This window comes from Idiotropiscis lumnitzeri, chromosome 5, assembly GCF_059441095.1.
Source record: "Idiotropiscis lumnitzeri isolate Australia: NSW breed Sydney's pygmy pipehorse chromosome 5, RoL_Ilum_1.0, whole genome shotgun sequence".
NCBI classification, from domain to species: Eukaryota; Metazoa; Chordata; class Actinopteri; order Syngnathiformes; family Syngnathidae; genus Idiotropiscis; species Idiotropiscis lumnitzeri.
Genome location: NC_142395.1, coordinates 2,872,249 through 2,900,208, shown reverse-complemented (window position 1 = coordinate 2,900,208; position 27,960 = coordinate 2,872,249). Strand labels below are relative to the sequence as shown.

Genomic DNA, 27,960 nt, shown 5'->3' with positions numbered 1-27,960 from the left:
CCGTTTCGGTCATGTCACGTCTTTGTTTGTTTTCCCAGCTGAGTGGGGGCGTTTCTTCCAGCGCTCGTTCCCGTCTCGTGTCGTCATGGCGGGAGAGACACGCCCACCAGCCACACACCGGTATCTCGTCAGCCACGCATCTCTTTCTCATGGACCTTGATTACGGGACTACTTAAGCGCTCAGGGCCGACTGCTTGTTGTCGGAGCATTGCTTCCTTTGCTTGAATGTCACAGTCGCTCCCTGATCTCGTTCTCGTTCTCGCTCATAGAGAATTGTCACTGTCCCTGTTTCCTCGTCAGTTTTGTTCAGCCTAGTCGCCTTTAGTTCCTCTTTCGTTATTTTGCACTTTGTCACGTTTGTTTGTTTCTCACAGCACCTTGTTTGCCCTCTTAAGTTCACTCATTAAATTCCTTTTAAGTTACCCTCGCCCGGCTTCCCTGCATTTTGGGTCCTCCTCCTTCACCTCGCTACAAGCGACCCTGACACTCTTACTGCTTTGTTGCAAATATTGGAACATCAGGTGTTTATACTTTGGCCAGTATTTTGAATTTTTTATTTGTGTCTTGCACCATTTGTCTGTGTCTTCCTGTGCTATTTAAGTGCCCTGACCCCTTTCATATGGGGTAGTATAAAGATTTGTGCTAAATACACCACTTCTGTTACCTGCACCCTTTGCAAAGATAACACTTAACACAAATTGTTCTTTTGTATGTAGATATTTACCGGTAGGTAATCACTGTCTGCACCTAGCCTCTTGTCCAAACTACCAAATGCTGCCAGATTCTGGCAGACTTTTGGGAGCCATTCCTTTTACGTTTCAGTTTCTCATAATTCACTGCTGCACATGCGGTAGGGAACATGACTGAAATAAGTCGTAGAGTACACATAAAATCTCCAACTTTCCATCTCCAATTTCCACGAAATCACATCCACACCTATGGAATTGATGAAATGTGCCATTATGGGGAACTGCAAACAAGGAGGACAAAACCTTTAGACATTTTCTCCTTTAGGTTTACTCACGTTTGTGCCTTTTGAAATTAATAACTGAGTGTTGACTTAGGGGGACATTCAATTTGCAATGCTATGTTATAAGCTGGCGGCACACTGGACGACTGGTTAACCATGACGGCCTCACGGTGCAGAGGTCGTAGGATAGAGTCCTACTCCAGTATTCCTGTGTGGAGTTTGCATGTTCTCCCTGTGCCTGCGTGGGTTTTCTCAGGGTAATCTGGTTTCCTCCTACATTACAAAAACATGCATGATGGGTTGATTGAACACTCGGAACAGATAATGGATGGGTGGATGAAAATAAAGACAATCGTTTTGGTTTCACATATTTTTTTAATTTTAAAAAAATGAAGCCTTTTAGAGATTTCACTTAAGATAAATACATTTTTTAACAATAGAATGCCTAAAGTCATTTCAGCCTTTTACTTTTTGCAACAGTGGTAAAACGTTGATGTTATAAGCTGTATACTGACTACTTCACATTGAGGAAAAGTGCAATTTCTCAATATGAAAGGTTTCTCAAAATCTGATGCTGCCCCTCTGTGTTGTATAAAAAATAAAAATATGGAAAGTATAACCTTAACTTCATTGAAAATCTCAACAGCACTGTTGGGTTCGCTTTTCTTGATCTTTCTCTTGGAATGAATTATTTTCTTGCTGTGTTGTGTGACTTGAAATATATTAGATTATGCTGTGTGATCCAATTACAGTAAGGATGCTAAAATGTGATGGATATATTGCAATGTTGCAATGATTTCAAACTAAAATGTTTGACTGACATTCACCAGCTATTTCTTTTTCTCAGTTTGTTCGTATCGTTAAAGTCCTTGATTTCTTTGAGGACATGATCTGCCTTCTTTAATTTCTCCATTGCCTTTGTCAGCAGATCCCTTGGCATGCATGCTTTATCTCCTCCCATATGCGCTCGGCACACACTGCTCATTAGCTTGTTAGTCTCTTCCATTTCAAGTGTCAACTTATTTTCAAGTGTGATCAAGTCCATCTCATTTCTCATGAAAGCCTCCGAATGCCATTGCAAAGGAATATGTGATGTGAGTAGCTCTCCACAGGAGTCAGATCTAACCATGGTTGACAGAGGAATGACCTCACAATGTCGACACATTGAGACCTTTGATTCAACTTTAACTGTTGGAGTACCTACTGTCGGCATTAAATTACCATAGCGACAAATGCCCAGGACACCTGTACAGGTATCATTCCTGCGAACTGCAGTTTTAGACATTGTCAATTTGTTTTCATGTTCAGACACATCACTCTTGGCATTTAAATGCTGACACAAATCTACACAATCACTATTTATTGTGTTTTTTTTAGGTATTGGCAAAAACATTTGGCTGTAATTGGTGGGATCATTCAGCAAATCATCATGAAATGTTTTCTTAAGCCACAAAGTATGGTTTTCTGCCTCTTGAGATTTAGTTGCGTCTTCAAGAGGGTGGATATTAAATTTCGATGATAAAAAATGTTTTGTCTTGGGACTTATTGGAAGAATGGATGTCTTTCTTGCTGTAGGTAGCATTTCTGAACCAGGCATTTGTGGATATATTTTTGCCTTGGCATCATCTGAAACGAATCCTTCTTTACATGTAGTTGTATCATCATCAACACATGGAAGAGTTTCATATTTGTTCTGATATATTATTGCTTTATAATTTTTATGTTCTTGTTTCTTGTCCTCATTGCTGTCTGGTGTACGTGTGACCTCTTGGTTTGGTTCAGAAGGAACTAAGGAAGGTTTCTTGTCTTTGGTTGGTGGGGTTGGAGGGTGGGTGGGGTGTTTTAAATGAGAATTTCCTGTTCGCTCACTTGAAGGCTTGGGAGACGTGGATGGACTTGTCTTTTTCCAAGCATCTTTTTCTTGTCTTTTCGAGGGTGGCTTCAGGGCCTTGAAGTCATAATCAAAATATATGTATATTATATAAATGGATATTTAACATTTTATTATCCATGTTAATAACAAACAAGCATGACTCTTTCATGGTATGTCACTGTCCTGTAGCTGTTATGTTTCTGGAAACCAACCTTTAGCACATTCTGGGCCTCTGCATGTAGATTATCTGCATCATCAGTGGATTTGCATTGAAGCAAAGAGGATTTGTTCATTTCTAGAGCCATGCCAGGGTCCTCAATATTGGCATCACATGTCCCATTTGCCACTGCAGCATCTAAAAGATCAAGATCCAAGTGCACCATGCCTTCAGATGACAAATTGGCTACCTAAAAGGGGAAAGGAATATATATATATATATATATATATATATATATATATATATATATATATATATATAAAGTATTAAGAAAATCAATATCCCATGACAGCGAATGCATGCACAGAAATGCAGTTCTGCACCCTAAAAAAGAATATGCTCATATCATCATTGCATAATAACACTGGGGCTTATTCTCAATTCAGTCTTAACAATGCTGTACCCTGAATAATTTGTATGACTGCCTCAGAAGAAATGCTCAAATCTTGACCGACACACTTGCATTTAGTAAAACCACTTCGGCCTGTTTCACTGCCACTTCTCCAAATCTAATCAAATCTAATTTATGTAGCATTTTCCTCCATAGAATTTAGCTCAAAATGTTGTACAATAAAAACATACCAATTACAAAAAAAAAAATAGAAGACCAGGCATCACCCACCCAACAAACAAAACAAGACATACCCACACACACGCAAAACACACACATTCACAACATGATAAAGTGTGTTAAAAAAAGACAGCAAGGCACAGAGAAATTATTGGAGGAAAGGGAACCCCAGGGGAGCTCGTCCACAATGATCGAATGACAACCCATAGCCACAGGGAGTGCCACCATCGCAGTGACACCCGGCCCAGATTGACCGGGGTAGACCCTACACATGGTGCAGCTGCATACACATAATTACTTGATACGATGTAAGCCTCCCTTTCATAGCAGCACAACGATGATAAACAAGCACCTTAAAAAGGAACCACGTAGCGGCTGCTGCCCGATTTAATTTTTTGAAAGGGACTGTCGTGTCTGAAAGCTAGCTGCAGTTAGCACACACAGGCTAACGTGTGCATCTGATGGAATGCCGCACGCAATGTCCTCTTGTGGTACGCTAACATATTGTAGCGTCTCTCTCCCTTTTCAGGCCCATACCACGTGTAGATAATATTATCAATACAAGAGAAGCAAAACTAAATGTTTTGTATTCAGGTTAAATAAAAGCAAAATTAAAAATCAATTCAAGTGATGATTTTAGTTTTCTTTAGCACAGTGCATTTCCTCAATTTTATCCGTATGATTTCAGTCACTACTTACTTCTACAGTAAAAAATGGATTGGTGCTCAAGAAAAGTGAAATATGTTTGCAAGTATTTATGTTATCATTTATGGGTAGTTCATAGAAATAGTGCAACTCGGCATAGTGTTTAGTTTTTGGTTCCATTTAATATGCACTAAACATTTACTCGCTTGTGCTAAACATCAATGTGTATTAGGTTTGTGAATGGCTGCCGCACCACACGAGTGCACAAAGTCAAACAAGGCAGCAATTAATAAAAATTCAAATATGGAATCAAAATCGGGAACTGAAAATTGAAAATCGAATTGGGGCTAAAGTGAATCGTTAGATCCCTATTGTTACTGTGCGGGTACGGAAGAGTTGAAGATTTCCCATGGAACACATGAATGCAGCAATGCATTTAATGATGTCACGCACTCACGCAGGCTTTAACACGCTTAATATACATTTTCGGGTTAGAAAGCAAGCACCCATCTGAATCGAATCGATGGGAAGTATGCAGTTTTAACATCGTTACAATATACAGTGGCAACTCAAGTTACAAGCATGATCTATTCTGTAACCTCATTTTAACTCAAAATGTTCATAAATCAAGGAAACTTTCCCTTTGAAATGAATGGACATGCAATTAATACATTCCATCTACCAAATTGTTCTATTTGCACACACTCACACACGCTGTCATGATCCGCGTCGGGCATGACAGGTTTTTGTTATTATTTTTACGTTCATGCTGTTGTGTTGTTGTTTTGGTTTATTTTCAGTCAGCTGAGTAGGGGCGTTTCCCCTCAGCACCTCGTCCTCACCAGCCACGCACCTGCTCATCGTTAACTGTCACACACCTGATTCCCATCTGCTCACCTGATTACCGGACTATTTTAGCTTCCCATGCCATCAACCCAGTGTCGGATCATTATCCCGTGTAGCTCCCTGTTGCCCCCATTACGGACTATCTCGACTCCTGCTTTTGATCTCGTTCATGTTCTTGTTCTCGCTCTCGCTCTCGCTCCCGCTCATGTCCCTGGTTTTTGTCACTGTCTTTATTCCTCGGCTTTTGTTCTGTTTAGTCACGTTTAGTTCGTCTTCGTCATTTATGCACCCAGCCACGTTTGTTTGTCCTAGTACCTTGTTTGTCTTTTGGTTTTGTTTTGTTAAATAAATTCCCTTTAAGTTACCCTTATCCCTGCTTCCTCGCATTTTGGGTCCCCCTCCTCTTCGCCGAACGGCGAACCCTGACACACGCACACGCGCACACACACACCCACGCACACGCGCACACACACACCCACACACACGCGCATCCACTTACACGGGCACGCATGCACGCACACAAAAATGATCCAGAGTGTTGAGTTATATGCTCTCATTATATGTTTATTTTAAGGAGTGATATGTTCAATAATATCCCAAAATGTCAATATTGTTGTATTTGTATTTTGTTGAATGTCATGTCATATTTGTTGAAATGTTAAGTTTATTTTTTTTAACAGTCGTAAATTTCTCGTGTTTTACATGCGGACACTTTACGTTGGTTGTGATGCTTCGCGGGTCTAAAAAATATTCGGGGGCATTGTAATTTCGCCGAGCGACACGAGGGGGCGCTAGAGCGGTTAGACGGCCGGCGTGCGCCGAAGAAGAGTGTGGGCAAAGAAGAGAGTGGACAGAGAAGAGCGACATTTCGCCTCGTTCGGGGCCTTGCGAGATTTCCGGAGGAGACCGGCCGGCGTGCGTGCGTGGCAGTCAAGCCGTAGAGGAACAACCTCCGCCCGTTTCGTTCGGGACCGGTGTCGTGCCAAAGTACTTACCCCCTGCCAAAATCTGCATCCCCTGTCGCGGGAGCGCGCACGCATTGACTGAAGGCGGCGCGATGTTACTACGTTTGTTTTCATTGAAAGGCACGAAGAATGTATGATTTTGTGTTTTGGATTTGCTTTCATTTAAACTACGGTTTCCATAAAAGTGGTAGTCTTAGTCGGTGCGGTTTTCAGCACACCATTCGCTACAATTCAACACGTCAAGTAAGCGTTTGACTGCGTCGAAATCGGGGGGGGGATTCCCTGCATTTGCATTCGTTAGACCAAAGAAATTTCGCAATCAATGAAGCTACCATACGGGAATTTCAGTGATTAAAACACGATGAAAAGGGGAGAGGATTAGTGACGTGGGCTATATCGTGTTTCCAGCGAGATCAAATTAAGTGGCATCATACAGATAGGTGGTATCCTGTTAGAGAACACTTAATTGTATTCCAATTGACTGATTTGTTTATTTTTTATAACCACCGATAGCTGCGTCAAGAGTAGCAAAAGAATAAAAAAATAAAGTCACTCGCGTTCTGCGTCGGACTCGAGGTGCATTCACTGACCACTTACGTAGGAAAGTTACCAGGGGTGACTGATTCTGGCAGCCCCCCCTGGTAACTTTGCCTAGAAAAGAGGGATCCTGCTCAAATTTGCCACACATACTCAAAATGACCCAATAGGTACACAGAATAAGTCACTTGATGGTTGGGGTCAATTTTTGTGATTAGAGGGGGGGGGGGTACTTATTGTGGCAGAGGCTGCCAGAATCAGTCCCCCCCTGGTAACTTTCCTACTGCGTAAGTGGTCAATGAATGCACCTCGAGTCCGACGCAGAACGCGAGTGACTTTATTTATTTTTTTATTCTTTTGCTACTCTTGACGCGGCTATCGGTGGTTATAAAAAATGAACAAATCAGTCAATTGGAATACAATTACGTGTTCTCTAACAGGATACCACCTATGTGTATGTTGACACTTAATTTGATCTCGCCGGAAACACGATCGCCCACTTCACTCATCTTCTCCCCTTTTCATCGTGTTTTGATCACTGAAATTACTTTATGGTAGCTTCATTGATTGCGAAATTTCTTTCGTCTAACTAATGCAAATGCAGGTAATTCCCCCCGAGCCAAACGCTTACTCTACGTGTTGAATTGTAGCGAATGGTGTGCTGAAAACCACACCGACTAAGACTGCCACTTTTATGGAAACCCTAGTTTAAATTACAGCAAATCAAAAACACAAACTCATACATTCTTCGTGCCTTTCAATGAAAACAAACGTAGTAACATCGCGCCGCCTTCAGTCAATGCGTGCGCGCAGGGGATACAGATTTTGGCAGGGGGTAAGTACTTTGGCACGACACCGGGGTGCGTGAGCGGAGCGCGAGGCTGTCAGTTATGAATGAATAAATAAATAAATGAAAAATGCCACCTTTCATTTCACAGGGCACACCGGACTGTGTACCAGCAGGTAAAAGTCGAAGTAATTAAATAAATACAAAAAGAAGTAATTGAATAAATACAAAAATAATGGCTGGGGAATAAAAAAAAAATACGTTTTAATAATATTTTTTTTGTTATAACATGAATTTCACTCTCTCTCACTCTCTACCCGTGTATATATATATATATACAGTGAACCCCCGCTACTTCGCGGTTCACCTTTCGCGGGTTCAGTGCTTCGCGGGTCTAAAAAATATTCGGGAGCATTTTAGTTTCGCCGAGCGGCACAAGGGGGGGCTGAAGCGGTTAGACGGCCGGCGTGCGCCGAAGAAGAGAGTGGACGAAGAAGAGAGTGGCCGAAGAAGAGCAGGTTCCCCCGGACGATTGGTGGCGACGGACACCGTGCGTGAGCTCCGAAGGAGACCGGCCGGCGTGTGTGGCTGTCAAGCCGAAGATAAACAACTTCCGCCCGGGCACTCGCGCGGCGTCATTTGGCTTCGTTCGGGACCGTGCATGAGCTCCGAAGGAGACCGGCCGGCGTGTGTGGCTGTCAAGCCGAAGATAAACAACTTCCGCCCGGGCACTCGCGCGGCGACATTTGGCTTCGTTCGGGACCGTGTGTGAGCTCCGAAGGAGACCGGCCGGCGTGCGTGGTAGTTAAGCCGAATAGGAGCACCTTCCGCCCGGGCAACGTCGGAGAGCGAGGCTGTCAGTTATGAATGAATAAATAAATAAATGAAGAATGCCACCTTTCATTTCACTGTCATGATCCGTGCCTGTCATGCCGCGTGTGTTTTTGTTTTTTCAGCTGTGTGGGCGTTCCTCCAGCGATCGTCTCGCGCCATGCCATGCGAGACGCGCTGATTACACTGACTATATTGTGATTATAATAAATATTGTAACGTTGTATAATAAATCAGGCCAATTTGTCCATCAGCGAACGCTTTTATTATTAAGCCAAAAACGGCTGCTGTTGGCCGCAACCACGCCGATCAGAGAGAGAGCAACACAACGACAACAACCCGGGAGGAAGGATACAACCTCTACGTGGTCTCCCGGACGAGTCGGCGGTCCCCCGTCGACGACGAATGTATCCTGCCGGCACCCAAATTACCCCACGACTCGGTCCGGAGGACCGGTCAGGGAGAGGGCGCCGCCACTATCTCCTGCCACCTTTTGGCTATGGCTCCTGCGGTGCCCCCGACTCATTCTCCTCCGGCAGAGGATTTTCGGCGACGCACCTCCCCCTCACAACGGCCTCTCCACCGAGCCGCAGAAGGTGATTGCGCTAGCTGGGCGAACCTTGGGAGGTTCCGCCCAGGCGCCAGCCCAACAACAACAACAACAACAACAACAACAACAACGACAACAACATAACGTTCACTCCCCTGCTGCCTTCACAGCCTCCACAGAAAAGAGGAAAACACAGAACCCTTGAACTATTTACAAAGTCGCTACACTATCTTTGTATCACCACCTTTTTTCCCCGTGTCTGCGTTTGGAGAGTCCTGTTCAATCCTCCAGCTCTGCTGGAGGATCATAACATTCACAGGCCACACCGGACGGCGTACCAGTAGGTAAAAGTCGAAGTAATTAAATAAATACAAAAAGAAGTAATTGAATAAATACAAAAATAATGGCTGGGGAATAAAAAAACAAGTTTTAATAATATTTGTTTTTTTGTTATAACATGAATTTCACTCTCTCTCTCTCTTACCAGTATATATATATATATATATATATATATAGGTGCGAAGTATATATATATACACGGTGTTTTTTTTTTTTGAAGGTGCGACACTACTTCGCGGATTTTCAGTTTTCGCGGGTGGTCTCGGTCCCCATTAACCGCGATAACCTGGGGTTCACTGTATATATATATGTATATATATATATATATATATATATATATTTTTTTTTTTTTTAAGCATTTTTGAAGGTGTGCCGCTACTTCGCACCTATATATATTTATATATAGGTGCGAAGTATATATATATATATATATATATATATATATATATATATATATATATATATATATATATATACACACGTTTTTTTGTTTTTTTTTGAAGGTGCGACGCTACTTCGCGGATTTTCAGTTTTCGCGGGTGGTCTCGGTCCCCATTAACCGCGATAACCGGGGGTTCACTGTATATATATATATATATAGAGAGAGAGAGAGAGAGAGAAAGAAGAAATAAAAGAGACCGAAAACATTGAAACTATCGAAGCATTATGTTGGTGCGGTGATCAAAGAAATAAATATGGATATCGATGCTGTAAGCGCAAAAGGTTATGGGCCCAGCCGTGGCACAGGAGGAGGAAGATGGCAGCGGTTAGTTTTCGACGGGAACGAAAACAACTACGAACTTTGGGAGTTAAGTGCCTCGGCCATTTGAGGATACTTGGATTGAAAGACACTATGCAGTCTACCGCCGTACCTGATCCGTAGAAGAATGCAGAATGCTACGCGGCGCTAATTTAGTTCCCTGACGACACAAGCCTGTCATTGGTAATGAGAGAAGCGGCAGACGACGGCAAAAGGGCGTTGGAAATACTACGCGGCCATTACGCGAGTCAGGGTAAGCCCAGAATTATTGCCCTGTATTCGTAATCAACTTCCCTAAAGAAAGAGACTGAAGAAACTATATCTGACTATGTCATCCATGCTGAAAAGGGAGTAACCTCCTTGAGAAATGCAAAGGAGAGAATAAGTGATGGGCTGATAATAACTATGATTCTGAAGGGCCTCCCAGAAACATACAAGCCTTTCTGCGTCCACAAAACACAAAGCAACGATGACTTAATGTTTGCACAGATTAAAAGTCGACTACGAAGCTACAAGGAGACAGAAAAGTTTGACAGTAACACAAAGACAGACAATGTGATGAAAGTGGACGTATCATCGGTAATCTGCAACGGATGTGGAATCCGTGGGCATCTTGTGAGAGATTGCCGCCAAAGAGGGGTGACGAAGTGGTGCAACTACCACAGGAGTGCTACACACAGTGATGAGACATGCAGGAGAAAAACCAAGTTATAAGATGATGCAAAACAAACAGCAGAGAAACAACAGGATCATGAGGAGGAAGAGACATTTGTGTTCAAGGCCAGCCACAAATATCTTCCATACGACGTTAAAAGAAATAGATTAATTGTGGATTGTGGAGACATATCACATATTGTAAATGAGGAACACAATTTCACAACATTTGATGAGACTTTCAATTCAGCAAAACATTACATGGAACTAGCTGTTGGAACCAGGGAAAACAATGTGGAATTGAAACGAGGAGATGCCAAGGTCTTTCTACAGGACACGAAAGGAAGATGTGTCGGTGTCACATTGAAGAAAGCCTCATATATACCAACGTACCATCAAAGCATCATTTCAGTGAAAGCAGCTACGACTGATGGAGCCAAAGTAACATTCAAGAAAGGACAAAATTAACTTGTATCCAAAGATGGAACAGTCTTCAGCATCGAGGATCATGAAAGTGTATACTACATGAGAATGGTAAATCACAATGAACAAAGCTATGATGAGTCATTTACTGACATGAGGTCCAAGGACAATGTGAATCTAACGTGTGATGTCAAAACATGGCATGAAATTTTGGGACACTGTAATATGGATGATGTGTTGAAATTGCCGAATGTGGTAAAGGGCATGACGATTACAGGTAACTTTAAAATAGACTGCAATGTGTGTACAGAGGGAAAATTCATCAATAGTAGGAATAGGAAATTGGATGCAAAAGCTAACGCACCTCATGAGATGGTACGCACTGACTTGGCAGGTCACATTGAGCCAACTAGTGAAGATGGTTACAAGTATGTAGTCTCATTCATAGATGATTTTTCAGGGGCATTGTCTGTTTATTTTCTCAAATGTAAAAGTGACGCACTATTAGCAACAGAAAAATTCCTTGCAGACAGTGCCCCATATGGCAGTGCATTAGATCGGATAATGGTACAGAATACACAAACAATGCCTTTCAGTCACTCTTGAGGGATAAAAGCAGTAACATGAAACTTCATCCCCATACTCTCCGCTGCAAAATGGTACAGCCGAACGACAGTGGAGAGCGCGTTTTTAGAAATGGAAGGTGCCTGCTATTTGAAAAGGGTTTACCAAAAGTGCTGTGGCCTTATGCTGTTCAAAATGCTGCTCATATCTGTAACAGATGTTACAATGACACTAATGTGGGTGTTTGGATCAGAATATTATGTATATAAGCATGAAGCATGATCACAAGAAATTAGACGCAACATGTGAAAAGGGGATTTTTGTGGGGTACAGTAAAAACAGCCCTGCATATCTGGTATATAACCCACAAACTGAAAAAGTATCAAAACCCAGACTGGTAAAATTAATCAAAAATAACTGCATGGAAAGGCAGACACAAACAGATGAATTTGATTCAGAAATCATGGGAAGCAGGAGTACATTTCCTAGCACTGAGGATTTTGATGATAAACTACACAGTGAAGGTGGCAAAGAAAGTCAAGACTTAAATGACAACTAGGGCACTATAAATGCAGATGCATCACAGTATAATGAGGCTTCAGAAATACTAAGTGACAATACAGCAAATGGAGGCCCTGATTACGGCCTGAACCACCACTGTCCTAGAAGAGAAAAGAATCCCCCAAAGTACTTAGAAAATGATGCGATCATTATCATCATGTGGGTAGATGATCTAATAGTTGCAGCAAGCAACAGTGATCTACTCAATAGATTCAAAGACACAATTAAATCCAGTTTCAATATGAAAGTTCTGGGCAAAATATAATACTTCTTGGGCATTCTGTTTGATCAAGAGGGTGAAGAAATCAAAATGAGTGAGAAAAGGTAGATCGTCAAAGTGCTTGAAATATTTGGAATGTCAGACTGTAAATCCAGATATACACCAAGTGTACTGTTACTCATGCGTGTATAAGTGTACACAAGTCAACAGTGAGCCAAACTCCATTCAAAATGAATACGGGAGTCAGGAAAAAGCATCCACAAGCTCCAAGTGCTTTATTGGGCAGCACTGTCGTATCCAATAAGAACCAGAGTGAAAAGACGATGCTTTCGAAGGCAAAAACAACACGAAGCTGATAGCAGGTAGCAAACTGATAGCAGTTACGCTGCTTTCGACCGGAAAGCGACTCGCAATCCGCAATCTAAAATGGCAGCTAAACTGTTTCCTGTCAAACCGGATGTCAACATAAAGCATTAATAAAGTTTCTGTCACCAAAATAAAAGACGAATATATTTCGCAAAATGAAAGGGAGAACACAAAGTGAACCAAGCCTGGGGGTGAGTGAAGAAAGTAACAATAATGAGATTCTCAACCCAAAAGAGTATTGAGAGATTGTAGGCAGCTGATTTATGCCATGACTTGTGCGAGACCAGATATCAGCTGGATAGTGAGAAAATTGTCACAAGCACTGGTAAAGCCAAAGGCAGACAATTTAGTGACTGCTAAACATGTTTTGATATATCTAAAAGGTACCTTGGATTACAAATTAATTTTCAAGAAAAATTATGAAGATTTAAACCTGGTGGCTTTTAGTGACTCTCTTTGGGCATCATCAGTAGAAGACAGACGTAGCACTACAGGCTACAGCTTCAACATGACAAAACAAGGCCCTGCAATCTCATGGAAGTCGAAGAAGCAGCCTATAGTGGCTCTTTTGACTTGTGAGGCTGAATACATTGCTTTAGTAATCACTACACAAGAAAGCTTGTATTTAACTCAGTTGTTAAATGGTATGGATCATGCAAGATACAGTTGCACCAGGATTTATGGGGACAATCAAGAGGCCATTGCTTTGAGCAAAAACCCAGTGAATAGACAGAGATCTAAACACATTGATGTTAGATTTCACTTCATCCGTGAAGCACTTCAAAATGGAAAGATAGACCTTGTATACTGTCCATCAGAAAACATGATTGCAGACATAGTGACAAAAGCAGTATCTAGGATTAGGATTGCCAAATTTAAAACTTGGTTCTTTGGAAATTAAAGGTGTGTTCAAGGTCATTGTTTTGAGCTGATGAGAGCAAGGAAGGGTGTTGAGTTATATGCTCTCATTATACTGTTTATTTTAAGGAGTGATGTGTTCAATAATGTCATGACCTGTGTCGGTCATGTCAGGTTTTTTGTTATTATTTTTCACATTTTTGCCATGTCTTGGGTTTTGTTTATTTTGTCAGCTGAGTGGGGCGTTTTCCCCTCAGCACTCGTCCCCACCAGCCACGCACCTGTTCCCCGTTAACCGTCACACACCTGATTCCCATCTGCTCCCCTAATGACTGGACTACTTAAACACCCCGTGCCGACAACTCAGTGTCGGTGCATTGCTCCGTTACGAACTGTCACGACCGCTCTCTGATCTCGTTCATGTTCTTGTTCTCGCCCCCGCTCTCGCTCCCGCTCTCGTTCATGCCCCCAGCTCTTGTCACCTGTCCCTGTCCCGTTTCATATCCCCGCTTAGTCCGTTTCCGTCGTGTTTTGTTCTTTGTCCTTGATCCAGTTTAGTCACGTTTAGTTTGCCTTTGTTATTTTGCACCCTACCACGTTGGTTGTCCTTGTTTGATTCATTTAATAAATTCCCTTTAAGTTACCCTTTTCCCCGCTTCCTCGCATCTTGGGTCCTTCCTCCAACTCGCCTTCCGGCGAACCCTGACAGAATGCACCGACCAAAGAAGGACCTGCGAGAAGCTCATGGACGCCGCCGCTCGGACAACCGCCCTCATCAGCCTGCCGACCAACCCCGTGCCCTTCCCGTAGGTTCCGCCTCTCGTACCTCGTCTGTTTCTTCCCCATCTTCTCACGGTAATGCTATCGACTACCTACCCGTCATACCTCCCCACCTGATTATAGACTCGGATTACGACGACGATTTTGAGCACCATGCCCTTGCACCCCCGCACTTTCTGGTAGTTCCCGGCTCAGTAGATGATTTTGAGCACTATGCCCCGCACGTTCTGGTCGACTCGGATCATGAGGACGACTTTGAGTACATATACCACCTGTTAGACGCCCAGCGCAACCCGGACTCATTCAGGACCAGTCACCTTCTTCCCCCCGAACAGTTCCTGACACCTTTTTCGTTTGAGTTTTATGAGACCACCTCCCACTCTATCACACGCGCTTCACGCTCCACGTCACGTAAATCACGGTCACCTCGCTCCCCACGTCCACCATCGGTTTCTGCACCTGGTCACGTTCCCCCGGCGTTTCATAGTTCACGTTCACCAGCACCCGTAGTCTCTGTCCCTCGTGTCTCCCGTTCCCCTGAATCCCTATGGCGGCAGGCTGATAGGGATCAGGTCCCCCGTCTCGGCTGCGCCCGGCCCCCCTGCTGCGCCTGGCCCGCCGCAGACTCCAGCCCAGCTGCTGAGTCCCGTTCCAGCTCCCCTCCAGCCAGCTGCTGAGTCCCGGTCCGGCTCCCCGCCAAATGCTGAGTCCCGTTCCGGCTCCCCGCCAGCTGCTGAGCCCCGTTCCGGCTCCCCGCCAGCTGCTGAGCCCCGTTCCGGCTCCCCGCCAGCTGCTGAGCCCGGTTCCGGCTCCTCGCCAGCTGCTGAGCCCCGTCCCGGCTCTTCGCCAGCTGCTGAGCCCCGTTCCAGCTCCCCGCTAGCTGCTGAGCCCCGTTCCGGCGCCTCGCCAGCACCCAAGGTCCAAGTCCACATTCCAGCGGAGCACGTCTTGCGTCCGTCCCAAGTCCACGTTCCGGCGGAGCAATGTCCTGCGTCCGTCCCAAGTCCACTTTCCGGCGGAGCACGCTCTGCCTCCGCCCCAAGTTCACGTTTCGGCGGAGCACGTCTTGCGTCCGCCCCAAGTCCACGTTCCGGCGGAGCACGTTTTGAGTCCGCCCCAAGTCCATGTTCCGGCGGAGCACGCCCTGCGTCCGCCCCAAGCCCAAGTCCCGGCGGAGCACGTCCTGCGTCCGCCTCAAGCTCATGTCCCGGCGGAGCACGTCCTGCGTCCGCCTCAAGCTCATGTTCCGGCGGAGCACGTCCGGCGTCCGCCTCAAGCTCATGTCCCGGCGGAGCACGTCCGGCGTCCGCCTCAAGCTCATGTCCCAGCGGAGCACGTCCTGCACCCGCCTCAAGTCCATGTTCAGGCGGGGCACGTCCTGCGTCCGTCCCAAGTCCCCGTTCCAGCGGAGCACGCCCTGTGTCCGCCTCAAGTCCACGACCCAACGGCGCACGCCCTGCGCCCGTCCCAAGTTCCTGCCTCGGCGGTGGACGACGACACGCCGCCGCTTCCCGTCTCGGCCTCGGCGGCGTCCGATGAACTGCCACCGCTTCTCGTCTCTGCCCCAGCGGCGGCTGACGAAGCGCCGCCGCTCCCGGTTCCTGCACCGGCGGTGAACGACGACACGCCGCCGCTCCAGGTTCCTGCCTCGGCGGTGGACGACGACACGCCGCCGCTTCTCGTTCCTGCCTCGGCGGCGGCCGACAACCCACCGCCGCTCTCGTCTCGGCCTCGGCGGCATTCAACGACCCGCCGTCGCTCCCGGTTCCTGCCTTGGCGGTGGACGACGACACGCCGCCGCTTCTCGTTCCTGCCTCGGCGGCGGCCAACAACCCACCGCCGCTCTCGTCTCGGCCTCGGCGGCATTCAACGACCCGCCGTCGCTCCCGGTTCCTGCCTCGGCGGTGGACGACGACCCGCCGCCGCTCCAGGTTCCTACCTCGGCGATGGACGACGATCTGCCACCGCGTCTCGCCTCTGCCTCGGCAGCGCTCGATGACCCACCGCCGCTCCCAGTTCCTGCATCAACAGCGGTCGACGACCCACCGCCGCCTCTCGCCTCTGCCTTGGCGGTGCTCGATGACCCGCCGCCGCTCCCAGTTCCTGCATCAACGGCGGTCGACGACCCACTGCCGCCTCTCGTCTCTGCGGCGCCCGACAAACCGTTGTCGCGCCAGGTTCCTGCCTCGGTGGTGGCCGACGATCCACCGCCGCTCCCAGTTCCTGTCTCGGCGGCGCTCGACGATCAGACGCCGCTCCGAGTCCTTGTCTCGGCGGCGCTCGACGATCAGCCGCCGCTCCGGGTTCCTGTCTCGGCGGGGCACGACGATCAGCCGCCGCTCCAGGTTCCTGTCTCGGCGGCGCTCGACGATCAGCCGCCGCTCCAGGTTCCTGTCTTGCCGGCGCTCGACGATCAGCCGCCGCTCCAAGTTCCTGTCGCGGTTGCGCCCAGCCCGCTGCTGCTCCAAGTTCCTGTCTCGGCTGCGCCCGGTCCGTTGCTGCTCCACGTTCCGGTCTCGGCTGCGCCTGGTCCATCGCCGCTCTAAGTTCCTGTCTCGGCAGCGCCCGGTCCGCCGCTGCTCCAAGCTCCGGTTTCGGCTGCACCCGACGGTCCGCCGCTGCTCCAAAGCTCCGGTCTCGGCTGCACCCGACGGTCCGCCGCTGCTCCAAGCTCCAGTCTCGGCTGCACCCGACGGTCCGCCGTCGCTCCAAGTTCCTGTCTCGGCTACGCCCGACAGTCCGCCGCTGCTCCAAGCTCCAGTCTCGGCTGCACCCGACGGTCCGCCGTCGCTCCAAGTTCCTGTCTCGGCTGCGCCCGACGGTCCGCCACCGCTCCAAGTTCCTGTCGCGGTTGCGCCCGGCCCGCTGCCGCTCCAAGCTCCTGTCTCGGCTGCGCCCGGCGTCCCGCCGCCGCTTCTCGTCTCAGCCTCGTCGCCGTACTTCGTGTGGCGATCTGGACCTCCCGGACGTCCGCCCGAATGGCCACGGCGGGACTTGCAGGTCTGGCCACCCGGACGGCCGCCTGAAGGCCCATGAAGGGACTCGCTGGTCTGGCCTCCCGGACATCCGCCAGACCGGCCTCGAACACGGGTTGTGGTCCCACCTCCTGACCCCTTCCGCCCACCCTCGTTCTTGGAAATTGTTTTTTTTTTTTTCTGTTTTGTTTTGGGACGTCTGGGATCCGTCCCTTAAGGGGGGGTACTGTCATGACCTGTGTCGGTCATGTCAGGTTTTTTGTTATTATTTTTCACATTTTTGCCATGTCCTGGGTTTTGTTTATTTTGTCAGCTGAGTGGGGCGTTTTCCCCTCAGCACTTGTCCCCACCAGCCACGCACCTGTTCCCCGTTAACCGTCACACACCTGATTCCCCATCTGCTCCCCTAATGACTGGACTACTTAAACACCCCGTGCCGACAACTCAGTGTCGGTGCATTGCTCCGTTATGGACTGTCACGACCGCTCTCTGATCTCGTTCATGCTCTTGTTCTCGCCCCCGCTCTCGCTCCTGCTCTCGTTCATGCCCCCAGCTCTTGTCACCTGTCCCTGTCCCGTTTCATATCCCCGCTTAGTTCGTTTCCGTCATGTTTTGTTCTTTGTCCTTGATCCAGTTTAGTCACGTTTAGTTTGCCTTTGTTATTTTGCACCCTGCCACGTTGATTGTCCTTGTTTGATTCATTTAATAAATTCCCTTTAAGTTACCCTTTTCCCCGCTTCCTCGCATCTTGGGTCCTTCCTCCAACTCTCCTTCCGGCGAACCCTGACAAATAATATGCCAAAATGTCAATATTGTTATATTTGTATTTTGTTGAATGTCATGTCACATTTATTGCAATGTTAAGTATACTTTTTGTAACTGTTGTAAATTTCTCATGTTTTACATGCGGACACTTTACGTTGGTTGTGATGCCCTTTTATGGTAGTTGGTGGATTGAAGGCGAGCGTGTTGAGTGATGAAGGAATAAAAGAGACAGAAAACATTCTGAAACTATCAAAGTGTTATATTGGTCCGGTGATCAAAGAAATAAATATGGATATCAATGCTGCAAGTACAACACAGAAAAAAAAAAAAATAATAATATATATATATATATATATATATAGAGAGCGAGAGAGAGAGACCGCAATTGCTCTCTGTTGGCCACAGTTTTATTCGGATGTTGCTTTTTGATTTGCTGCACATTTATTATCGTGGAAGAAAACCCCTCCTGAGTTACATCTTAGTCAGCTGAATGTGCTTACTGAATAACTTCATCCGTTCAGAGATGCATTAAATTACAGTAAAGTAATGCTCTTCTGTAATATCTTGCTTTCCCCCTTATTTTCAATAAAAGAGACACTATACTGTCAAACATTTTTGCCACATTAATCAGAAATCGGGCCTGCTGCTGTTAGAACTGTTGTTGGAAAAAGCATGCCTGTTGGCGGAACTTCTGGTTGCACACTCAACAGCTTTCTATTTGCTGGGTAACTTTGAGTTGTATGTGTCTTTTTTAACCCCAGCCCTCCTCTGTCCTTTAAGAGACTCTCCAATACAATAAATGCTGTACATTCATATGATACAATCTTGTCAATCTTTTTGCCAGAGCCGTTAAAATCATGATTGGAAGAAGTGTGTATTTATGGAAGCGGTACTTCCGGCTTCACATAATCTGCTGCGATGGAGCAGAAATTGAGTTTGTTGGTTTTGGGGGGCGTTTAAAGAAATAGTAACATTTAAGTCATTCTGGGGTCTAATTAACCTATGCATAGAACCATCCAGGCACCCATCCATCTATCCATCCATTATCTGAGCCGCTCTTCCTCACGCGGGTTGTGAACTTGCGCCACATCGGGTACATTTAAATGATTGATTTGATCCCAATTATTCCTTGTTCCCAATCAGATCCTCTTCCAATTGTCATTTTTGGGGCAATGTCTTGGCCCAAGCTGGACATTTGTCATAAAGGATACATTTATTGAAATAGTAGTAATAATATAGTTCAGTGGTTCTCAAATGGGGGTACGCGTAGCCCTGGGGGTACTTGAAGGAACTCCAGGGGATACGCAAGATTTTAAATAAAACAAACATGCAGAAATCCTGTAAAAACTGGTACATTTTATATTCAGTAAGTTATTCAATGGCATTATTTTAAAAACCCAGTTTCTCCCCATACTAGAATGGTTCGACCCAACTTGTCACATGGCATCTATCGTTAGCTGTCAATCACAAGAAGTCGCAAACAATGGAATTGTGGTGGAAGCACAAGTCTTCTGAAATAACTCAGGCACAATTGCAAAAGAAGGCCAAACCAGAGTCAGCAAAATTATGGTTATATGTTGAAGATTATGTTTTTTTTTTTTTTTGATTTACGCCCACAAGTTGCAGATCTCTTCTATGATCCAAAAGAGGACATTTTATGTTGATTATTTTTTTGTAAACCAATACAAATGAAGTTTGAAAGGTTCTAAAGATTAATAAATCGGACTCCGATGGCATGTTTTAACTCTTATTATTATTATTATTATATATAAATGATTTGCGAGGGTTAAGGGGCACTTGGCTGAAAAAATATTTCACATCACTGAAAAAAGATTGAGAACCACTGAATTTTATGCGGAAATGTTTTTTCAAGTGCTCTTTAAATAAAGGTTAGTTTAAATTTAAAAAACAAACATCACACAAGGATTTTAATGATTTTTGTCATGCATGCACACTCAATCACAGAAACCTCTTTCATATGAATCCTGGTTGGTGGGCGCCGGTTACGGTTCCCTTTGGGTCTTGTTCGAGTTAAATGCGGTAAATTACTGCTTTCATCCATCTTAACCTGTGGAAAAAAAATATAGTCAGTATATACTGCAGTTTTTCCAGCTTATGGATGCCAATAGATAAGGTACATACATCTCTTTTATATCGGGATACTCATTCATAGCATGGGTCCCAAACTCACAGCCCGATGATAATTTGCGGCCCCCTTTTTTTACATCAAAGTTTAATGTTAGTGTGGCCCCATCTGTTTTTTGTCACTGCCATGGGCATTTTGTGGGTGTTTTCTTTTGTTTTCTTTTTATCACTTATGGGCTACCATAACTCAGCCTCATGACAACTTTCGGCAAAACGTAATTATGAAGTGATGCCAAGTGTAAGGAGAAGATATTCTGACTACCAATTTTATTGATTAGCCAAACAACCAATGAAATGGGTTACAGAGAGTACACTTAACGTGCCCAACTCTTGGGTTGTATTCATGTGCAGTGTGTAGTAGATCTAGACTTGGAAAACAAGTAAATTAATTTCATTAATTAAAAAAAAAAAAACAATTGCAATTCATACATTTCATTTAATTAACCAATGAACGCTTGACCTACTTGTGAAAAAGAAATTTCACACTTTCAATTTTATTATAGTATACAGTATATTGTATTGTATTGTATTGTATTGTATTGCAGTGTTTGTTGAGGTGAAGCAAATGAACTGCACTGTAGGTGTAACATTTTTGATATTTTGTTCCAGATAGCTCAATTCCGGGCAACTTTGCATTGTGGCTATCACATCCGTCTCACAGTGCAGAGGTTGTGGGTTTGAATCCGGGCTGAGGCTTACCCGTGTGGACTTTGCATGTTCTCACCGAGCCTGCGTGGGTTTCCTGCGGGTGACTATTCCAAAAACATGCATGCTAACTTAATTAAGTGAACACTCTAAATTGCCACTGGATGTGAATGTCCCCCCCGCCGCCAACAAAACTAGCCATTATATTGGTTAAAATTACCAATTTGGATCACTTGGCCCTATCACCACTATAGATTGGTTGTTTAAACGAAACGATTGGTCAGACACATCACTACGAACTAGATTGGTGTAATAAAAACAATTTGGAGGTCATTTTAACCAGTCCGTTTTAAGGGTATAATGTTCCGATTTTTTTTTTTTTTTTTTAATACTTTAACCTCTTTTTTGAGGAATACTTGATGCAGCTCTGACACATCCAGACTCTATATTCAGTGAGCCCCACATAAGTGGAGTCTGATTTCTAGGAAAACACATTTTATTGTAATTTTATAATACCTCATCCAACACTTTGTTCTTTGCTCGGTTGATTCCATCACTTAGGGCTTGAATCCAAGCCTCCTTTTCCTCTGCAGTCGTCACTTGGAATTTAATATTATGGATCTGTTCAAATTATAAAAAGCAGGGTTTAATAAAAAATCTTTAAAAAAACAATAAAATAAAATCATGTGGCTTGTGCCTCAATGAAAGTGTGATTGTGGATCAATTTGCAATATCTATCATAACAATAGCTAGCATGTTACTAAGACCGTCATTAAGGAGGACAACAGTACATTCGTTATACTATACCGATTCCCATTTTTATCTCTATCTAGCAAAGATACAGCAGTGTTTCCATCATGATAACGCAAACACAGATCCCCTTACTTCTCAAACATTGAAGATCATTGCAATGGTGAGATGCTGGATTACACCATATTGAGCGCTGGTTCTATTATTTTGTTTTTCCCATTTTACTGAATGAAGGTTAGAATATTAGAAACAGCTCTAAGTATGGTGCATCACAGTACTCTAATAAACATTGTCAAATGAATACCTCTCAACAGTGTGATTTCAAACAGAAAATCTTTGTAAAGGGAGTATCAATATAGTTTGCAGATAGGAAGGAAAGTTGATTGCATTTTAATCCAATCATTTGATTGCATATAATGACATGTAGGGTTTCAGAAAATGTGTTTTTAATTGTATAAAAAATGAAAATATGATGTGCTGTACCTTTTGGGAGATTTATTCAAGGATTGGTTTGGTTGGATTGGAATATGCAAGAACTGATATTGTGAATACAATAATAACGGGTGATGATATTAACATTGCTAAAATGTCAACGGAACACATTTTTGTAAGTTTGGTATACTGTAGTTTGTGCAACAGAAAAACTTCCGGTATCCACAAAAGTATGTCATAAATGCAAACACCAACTTCGCTCTGAGGCACACTGCGCCGAGCCCTCTAGTTTATTGGGGAATCCCTAAATCAACAATGCTTTCTGCTCTAAGAAATCAAGGGGGGAGAACCAACTGGAACATACAAAATATTTCAGACAAGAAAGGAAAAACAGACATCAATGGCAGTCGTTTATGCATACATGCATACACACACACACACATATATATATATATATATATATATATATATATATATAAATATATATAGAATCACAATGCCCTTTGTCATTGCAGTCAGTGTATGAGATTGGGGAGCTCCCCTCTCCAGTGCAATATAACAATAATTTAATTAAAAATATCAATTAAATTAATTAAAGATCAAACAATTAAAGAATAAATAGAAAATTAATTAAAACACATTATGTTGCAATTCTGCAAAGTAAGGATGGTTGTGAGCGAGAGTTCAGCATGGAGATGGCTCTTGGGAAGAAACTGTTTTGTAATATGTTAATCTTTGTTTTGATGCACTAATAGCGCCTGCTAGAGTGCAACAGGCCGAAGAGGTGTGAGCTCAGGTGAGTATTGTCCTTGATGATTGTCAGGGAAGTTTCTATTAAAACAAGCCTGAACAAAATGAATCAACCAGCCAAGATCGTTTTTGTCACTCGCGAGGAGCAGCCCCCTGCAGTCAGGGGTTTTTATTGTATCGCAGCAAAGCAATTTGAATATGCAACTCATACAGAATGGAAACACCCCTCGCATAACGGTCAGTGTGACTTCAGTTTGTGTCCTTGGATCTCAGACACTTTTACTTCGTATCAGTCTGGAATGTGCGCCTGACTTGTCTCTTCCTATCAGTGCAGGCACTTCTGTCAACACTGTATAACAAGGGTACAATGTTCACTTGAAAATTAAATGACCTGTAAGCATAGTTTGAAACTTGATAATATGACAACCTAATTTCTTTGACACATTGACATTGTGAGCTCTGCTGAGGCACCAGATGGTGTAGATGTCCGACAGGGAGGGAGGGGAGAGGGGAGCCAATAATCCTCTGCACTGTTATGACTGTCCTCTGAAACCTCTCTCTGTCTGCCTCAGTGCAGCTGCCGTACGAGGTGGAGACACAGTAAGTCAGCAGGCTCTCGATGGACGAGTGGTAGAAGGCCAGCATTAGCTTGCTATCCACATTGAATTTCCTAAAGACCCTCAAGAAGTGCAGACGCTGATGGACCTTCTGTATCACTGCTGTGGTGTTATTTCTCCATGAGAGGTCATCAGAGATCTGTACTCCCAGGAACTTGAATGCTTGGACTCTCGCCACACACTGCCTCATCTCCTTTTGAGATCAGACTGACACTCTCGTATTGTCAGCAAATTTGACGATGGTGTTTCCATGGGCCGGGCTGCATCATAGGTATAGAGAGCGTACAGGAGAGGCCTCAGCACGCACCCCTGAGGGGAACCGGTGCTCAGCGTTCGGGTAGAGGATGTGTAGGGGCCGAGCGTCACAGCCCTGTTGGTCAAAAAGTCCTTAATCCAGGTGTATTTGAGGGCGGGGAGGTCGAGAATGTCTATTTGGTGATGAGGATGTCTGGGATGATAGTACTGAATGCCGAGCTGTAGTCAGTGAGGAGGGACATTTTACATTGGAGTCAGCAACGTATGCTGTATTCCGGGAAAATGGGATACCTGAGTTTTCTGCCCACCGACTTTAAGAAATGCACTGAAATGCCACTCAAACTGGGAGGAGTAAGGAGAAAAAATATCCACCCCCATCATCACCGAGTTGTTTCAATCTGACGTCGCTTGACAATGGCGACCCCCATGGATACACAGAGAGTGGATGGCAAAACAAAATTTATCAGATTATTAAAATATATTTTATTCATATATATTTATTATTACATTCATATAGTTATTCAACATAACTTCAACTAACATAACATCATTTGTACTGACTGTGTGAAGTTATTCTGTGAAATATATGAAATACTTATAAGATATTCCTCTTATGAGATATTATTCAAATCAACCACATTATAGAAGAAACCAGGTGAGCCAAAAGCCCTTTAGACATATAAAATGAAGATCCATTTTCTTTTCCTTTGTTTTCCTTTTATTTTATTTCTGCTGCAGACACCACCTTGAGTCAGGTGACCTGTTGGTTGATCAATATGTCAGCGTGTCAGCATATTGGATGAGGCCATCCTATTAGCAATAAGATTTGCAAACTATATATATATTTTTTTATTAGAATGACATAACACAATCAAAATCAATGGTTCAGTAATAATCCAATGAGTTCTGTCTTGATGCCCACGGTAACAACACCATCATCAAATTTGCTGACGATACGACAGTGGTCAAGACAGCCTACAGGGAGGAGGTCCAGAGACGGCTTGGTCTGAGGACAACAGACTGCAGCTCTGTCAGACTGTGCCTCCCCCCCTCTACCTCAGAGGTCAATGTGTGGAGAGCGTCCACACATTCAAGTTCCTGGGAGTACAGATCTCAGATGACCTCTCCTGGACACACAACACCACAGCAGTGGTAAAGAAGGTCCACAAGCGTCTGCATTTCCTGAGGACCCTCAGGAAAATCAATCTGGACAAGCAGCTGCTGCTGGCCTTCTACCAATCGTCCATCGAGAGCCTGCTGACCTATTGTGTCTCCACCTGGTACAGCAGCTGCACTGAGGCAGACCGAGTGAGGCTCCAGAGGACAGTCAAAACGGCACAGAGGATTATAGGCTGCCCTCTCCCCTCCCTGTCGGACATCTACACCACCCGGTGTCTCAGCAGAGCTCTCAATATCGTCAAAGACATTACTCACCCAAACTCACACCTGTTCGACCTGTTGCCCTCTGGCAGGCGCTACAGGTGCATTTCTTTCCGAGAGCCATCTCCATTCTGAACTCTCACACACACGCACAACCACCCTTATCTTGCAGAACAGCGACGGAATGTGTTTTTATTTATTTATTTATTTATCAAATTCGTATTATTTTCCATCTCATTATTTATTCTTTTATTTATCTAAATTATATATTTAATGAAATTATTGTTGTATTGCACTGGCGAGGGGAGCTCTCTAATCTTGTTGCACACTGTACAATGACAATAAAGGCATTTCTGATTTTTGATTTCTGATTCTGATTTCTGATGACACATCTCCAAGGAGTAAAGTGAGGCATTTTCACAAATCGATTCACTTTGCCACATCCAATACAGGTGTCAAAGTCAACATACTCAAGTGGGTGATGTGGTGTCTGGTTTGGTGCTTTTAAAGTACGCAACACATGTAAAAAGCATCAAGAGATAAATTCAAACAAGAAAGAAAAAAAACTTCTGATCAGCACTAAGGACAGAGACACAAGCTTTGCAACCATGAGAGTTCAAGGTCTGGCCAAATCCTTCCAAGATGCACAAGGCTGGTCATTACGTAGACCTCCCGCCCATAAAATCACCACCATAGATAGGCCTGTTTATGCAAAAATGCCCCTTTCACTCAGAAAACACTAAAAACGTGTGCTCACCTCTAACACTCTAAGAACAACATCACCACCATGAGGATCATTTATATGACTGCAAGTGCCTTAAAAACCACAACTAGACCTATTAAAATAGATAGGATGTTTAAAAAAATTATGCCTGACCATATGGTCACAATGAATTGTTCAAATGACTGTTGGTTAATGTAGCAACATGAAATGTGCAAAGCTATCAATGACTGGGTTGAAGAAACGTTTAAGATCATATTGAAATTACAAATTAAAGAAAATACAACGGCCTGAAGAGGGCCATAAATTGTGTAATTAGCACGGCTTGCGTGACACCAATATAAATAAGATTCGTTGGTAAAGTAGAAAACAGAAAAAAGACATACTTGGACACCACCAGAATTGGCCAAAGTTGAGGCCATTTACCATAACGCTTTGGAGACACCACCAGAGTGAATCAAAGTTAAGGCCATTTGGCATAACTTTGCAAACACTGTTAGAAAGGACAAAAAGTCCAGCATCGCCTTTTTTCTACAGCTTCGAGAGGACCGGCGGATCCTGCTCGTGCTACGATCCGGTGTCGAGTTTTCCTTGTCTCAGTCCTGCCATCTCGGGGCGGCTGCACCCCTCCCGGCGCGGTGCGGGGGTACCTGTCGGGCCGCGCGGGGGCCGCTCGGGTGTATATGTACTGACAATGTTGTCTATGGTAGAACTTCTCAGCAGGCCGCCGCTTAAGAGCATTGACGGAATAAGCGGTGCTGCATGGAGAGTACAGTAGCATCAAAAATATAGAGCTAAGCTCCCCTTAAGGCTACGGTGTGGAGAGCCAGGTCTGAGTTGGACTAGTTTTGAATCCCTCTGGCCTGTCAGTCAATCAGCACTCAACACATCTATATGTTGTATATGAATTGTCATTTCATAAAAAATTTCTTTCACCTTACTTACCTTACTTCCAGACTTGGGCGATCGAATAAGGATCAGTCTGTGTTTCCTCATGAAAAGACTTTTTAATTCATGACATTCATCATAGTTTTGTAGGTCAAGACTTTCAATGCAGTTCTTGTGGTCCTATAACACAAAGTACGTTTCATTCATCAATATTGTAAATAAACTAGCCTAAAGTACATAATATAATACAATTCAGAGGGTGTGAAGGAACCCATTTTCCACGATACAGATATGCCCAGCCATCCATTATGCAATCTGCTTATATTGACTTTAAATAACTTAGATCAGACATCAAACTCAAGACCTGTGGTCCACATCCAGCTTCCCACTATATCCGGCCCCCCATGCTAGCTAAATCAATTTAAAGTAAAATTAGTTTGGTCGAGGAGCCAAGGGTCTCAAGCCAACTTCCGGTTGTACATGCAACTTTACTTTGTGGCGAGGGGCTCACCTACCTACTTTCTGGGGGGTATGCAGACAGATAACAGACGCATACCAAATAATAATAATAATAATAATAATAATAATAAAACCTGTCGCCTTTCCCTGGCTGTTCTGTCTCTCTCTCCTTCACTTATTTCTTAAAAAGTACACCAGCCAAACCACATACAAAAAATGTAATTTAAATAAGAGCATTATTTAAAATCAATCAATCTTTATTTTTCAATTGATAAGTTACCTATTAGACACTGCATCTGATTAGTGTCAGACTCATCTTATGCAGTGGTGGAAAAGGGTTTTAGAACACTCTTATGATTGCAATCTCAAATACTATCAAGAAGCATTTCTGGGATCTGTCCTAAGAACCTCCTTCAAATGTGTTGGTTCTTATTAGACACACAGACACAGCCACTGACTTTATATCATGTCACGTTTACTACAAGCAAATGTATGACACGCCACACACGCATGCACCTCCCCCACCCCCCAATCCCCATCATAAACCAGCGGGGGTAACTTAAATGGAATTTAATTAACGAAAACAAAAGGCAAACAAGGAACTTGGAAAAACTAAAATATCAAAACGTGCAAAACAACAGTGACGAACAAAACAGAACGACTTAACTAAATTTGACTGGAATGGGCGAGACAGTATGAAGACATGGACATGAAAATTTGACACGGAGAGCGACAATGGACCAACAAGAACTGAAAGCAACCAGGGAACTAAATAAACAAATTAACGAGACAACGAGGGACACCTGGACAAGACACAATGGGTTTGAGGGAGCTGATTGGTTCACACTAGGGCAGGCATCA

General features: G+C 44.3%; 1 protein-coding gene across 3 annotated transcripts in view; it reads right to left on the bottom strand.

Annotated features, from left to right (window-relative positions):
- Positions 1-1,325: 1,325 nt before the first annotated feature.
- plekho2 (pleckstrin homology domain containing O2) overlaps positions 1,326-27,960 on the bottom strand; it is a 65,461-nt gene continuing 38,826 nt past the window's right edge. Inside the window, exons 3-7 of one of the 3 annotated variants that reach the window (XM_088296665.1) lie at positions 26,689-26,820; positions 21,364-21,468; positions 20,027-20,125; positions 3,056-3,250; positions 1,326-2,918 (exon numbers count right to left, since the gene is read on the bottom strand). In XM_088296665.1, the coding sequence (XP_088152791.1) occupies positions 1,794-2,918; positions 3,056-3,250; positions 20,027-20,125; positions 21,364-21,468; positions 26,689-26,820 (1,656 nt within the window). In that variant the 3' untranslated portion in view covers positions 1,326-1,793. Of the gene's footprint in view, positions 2,919-3,055; positions 3,251-14,181; positions 14,421-20,026; positions 20,126-21,363; positions 21,469-26,688; positions 26,821-27,960 lie in introns of those variants that run through there. The other 2 variants (XM_088296664.1, XM_088296666.1) reach the window with 2 other exon arrangements.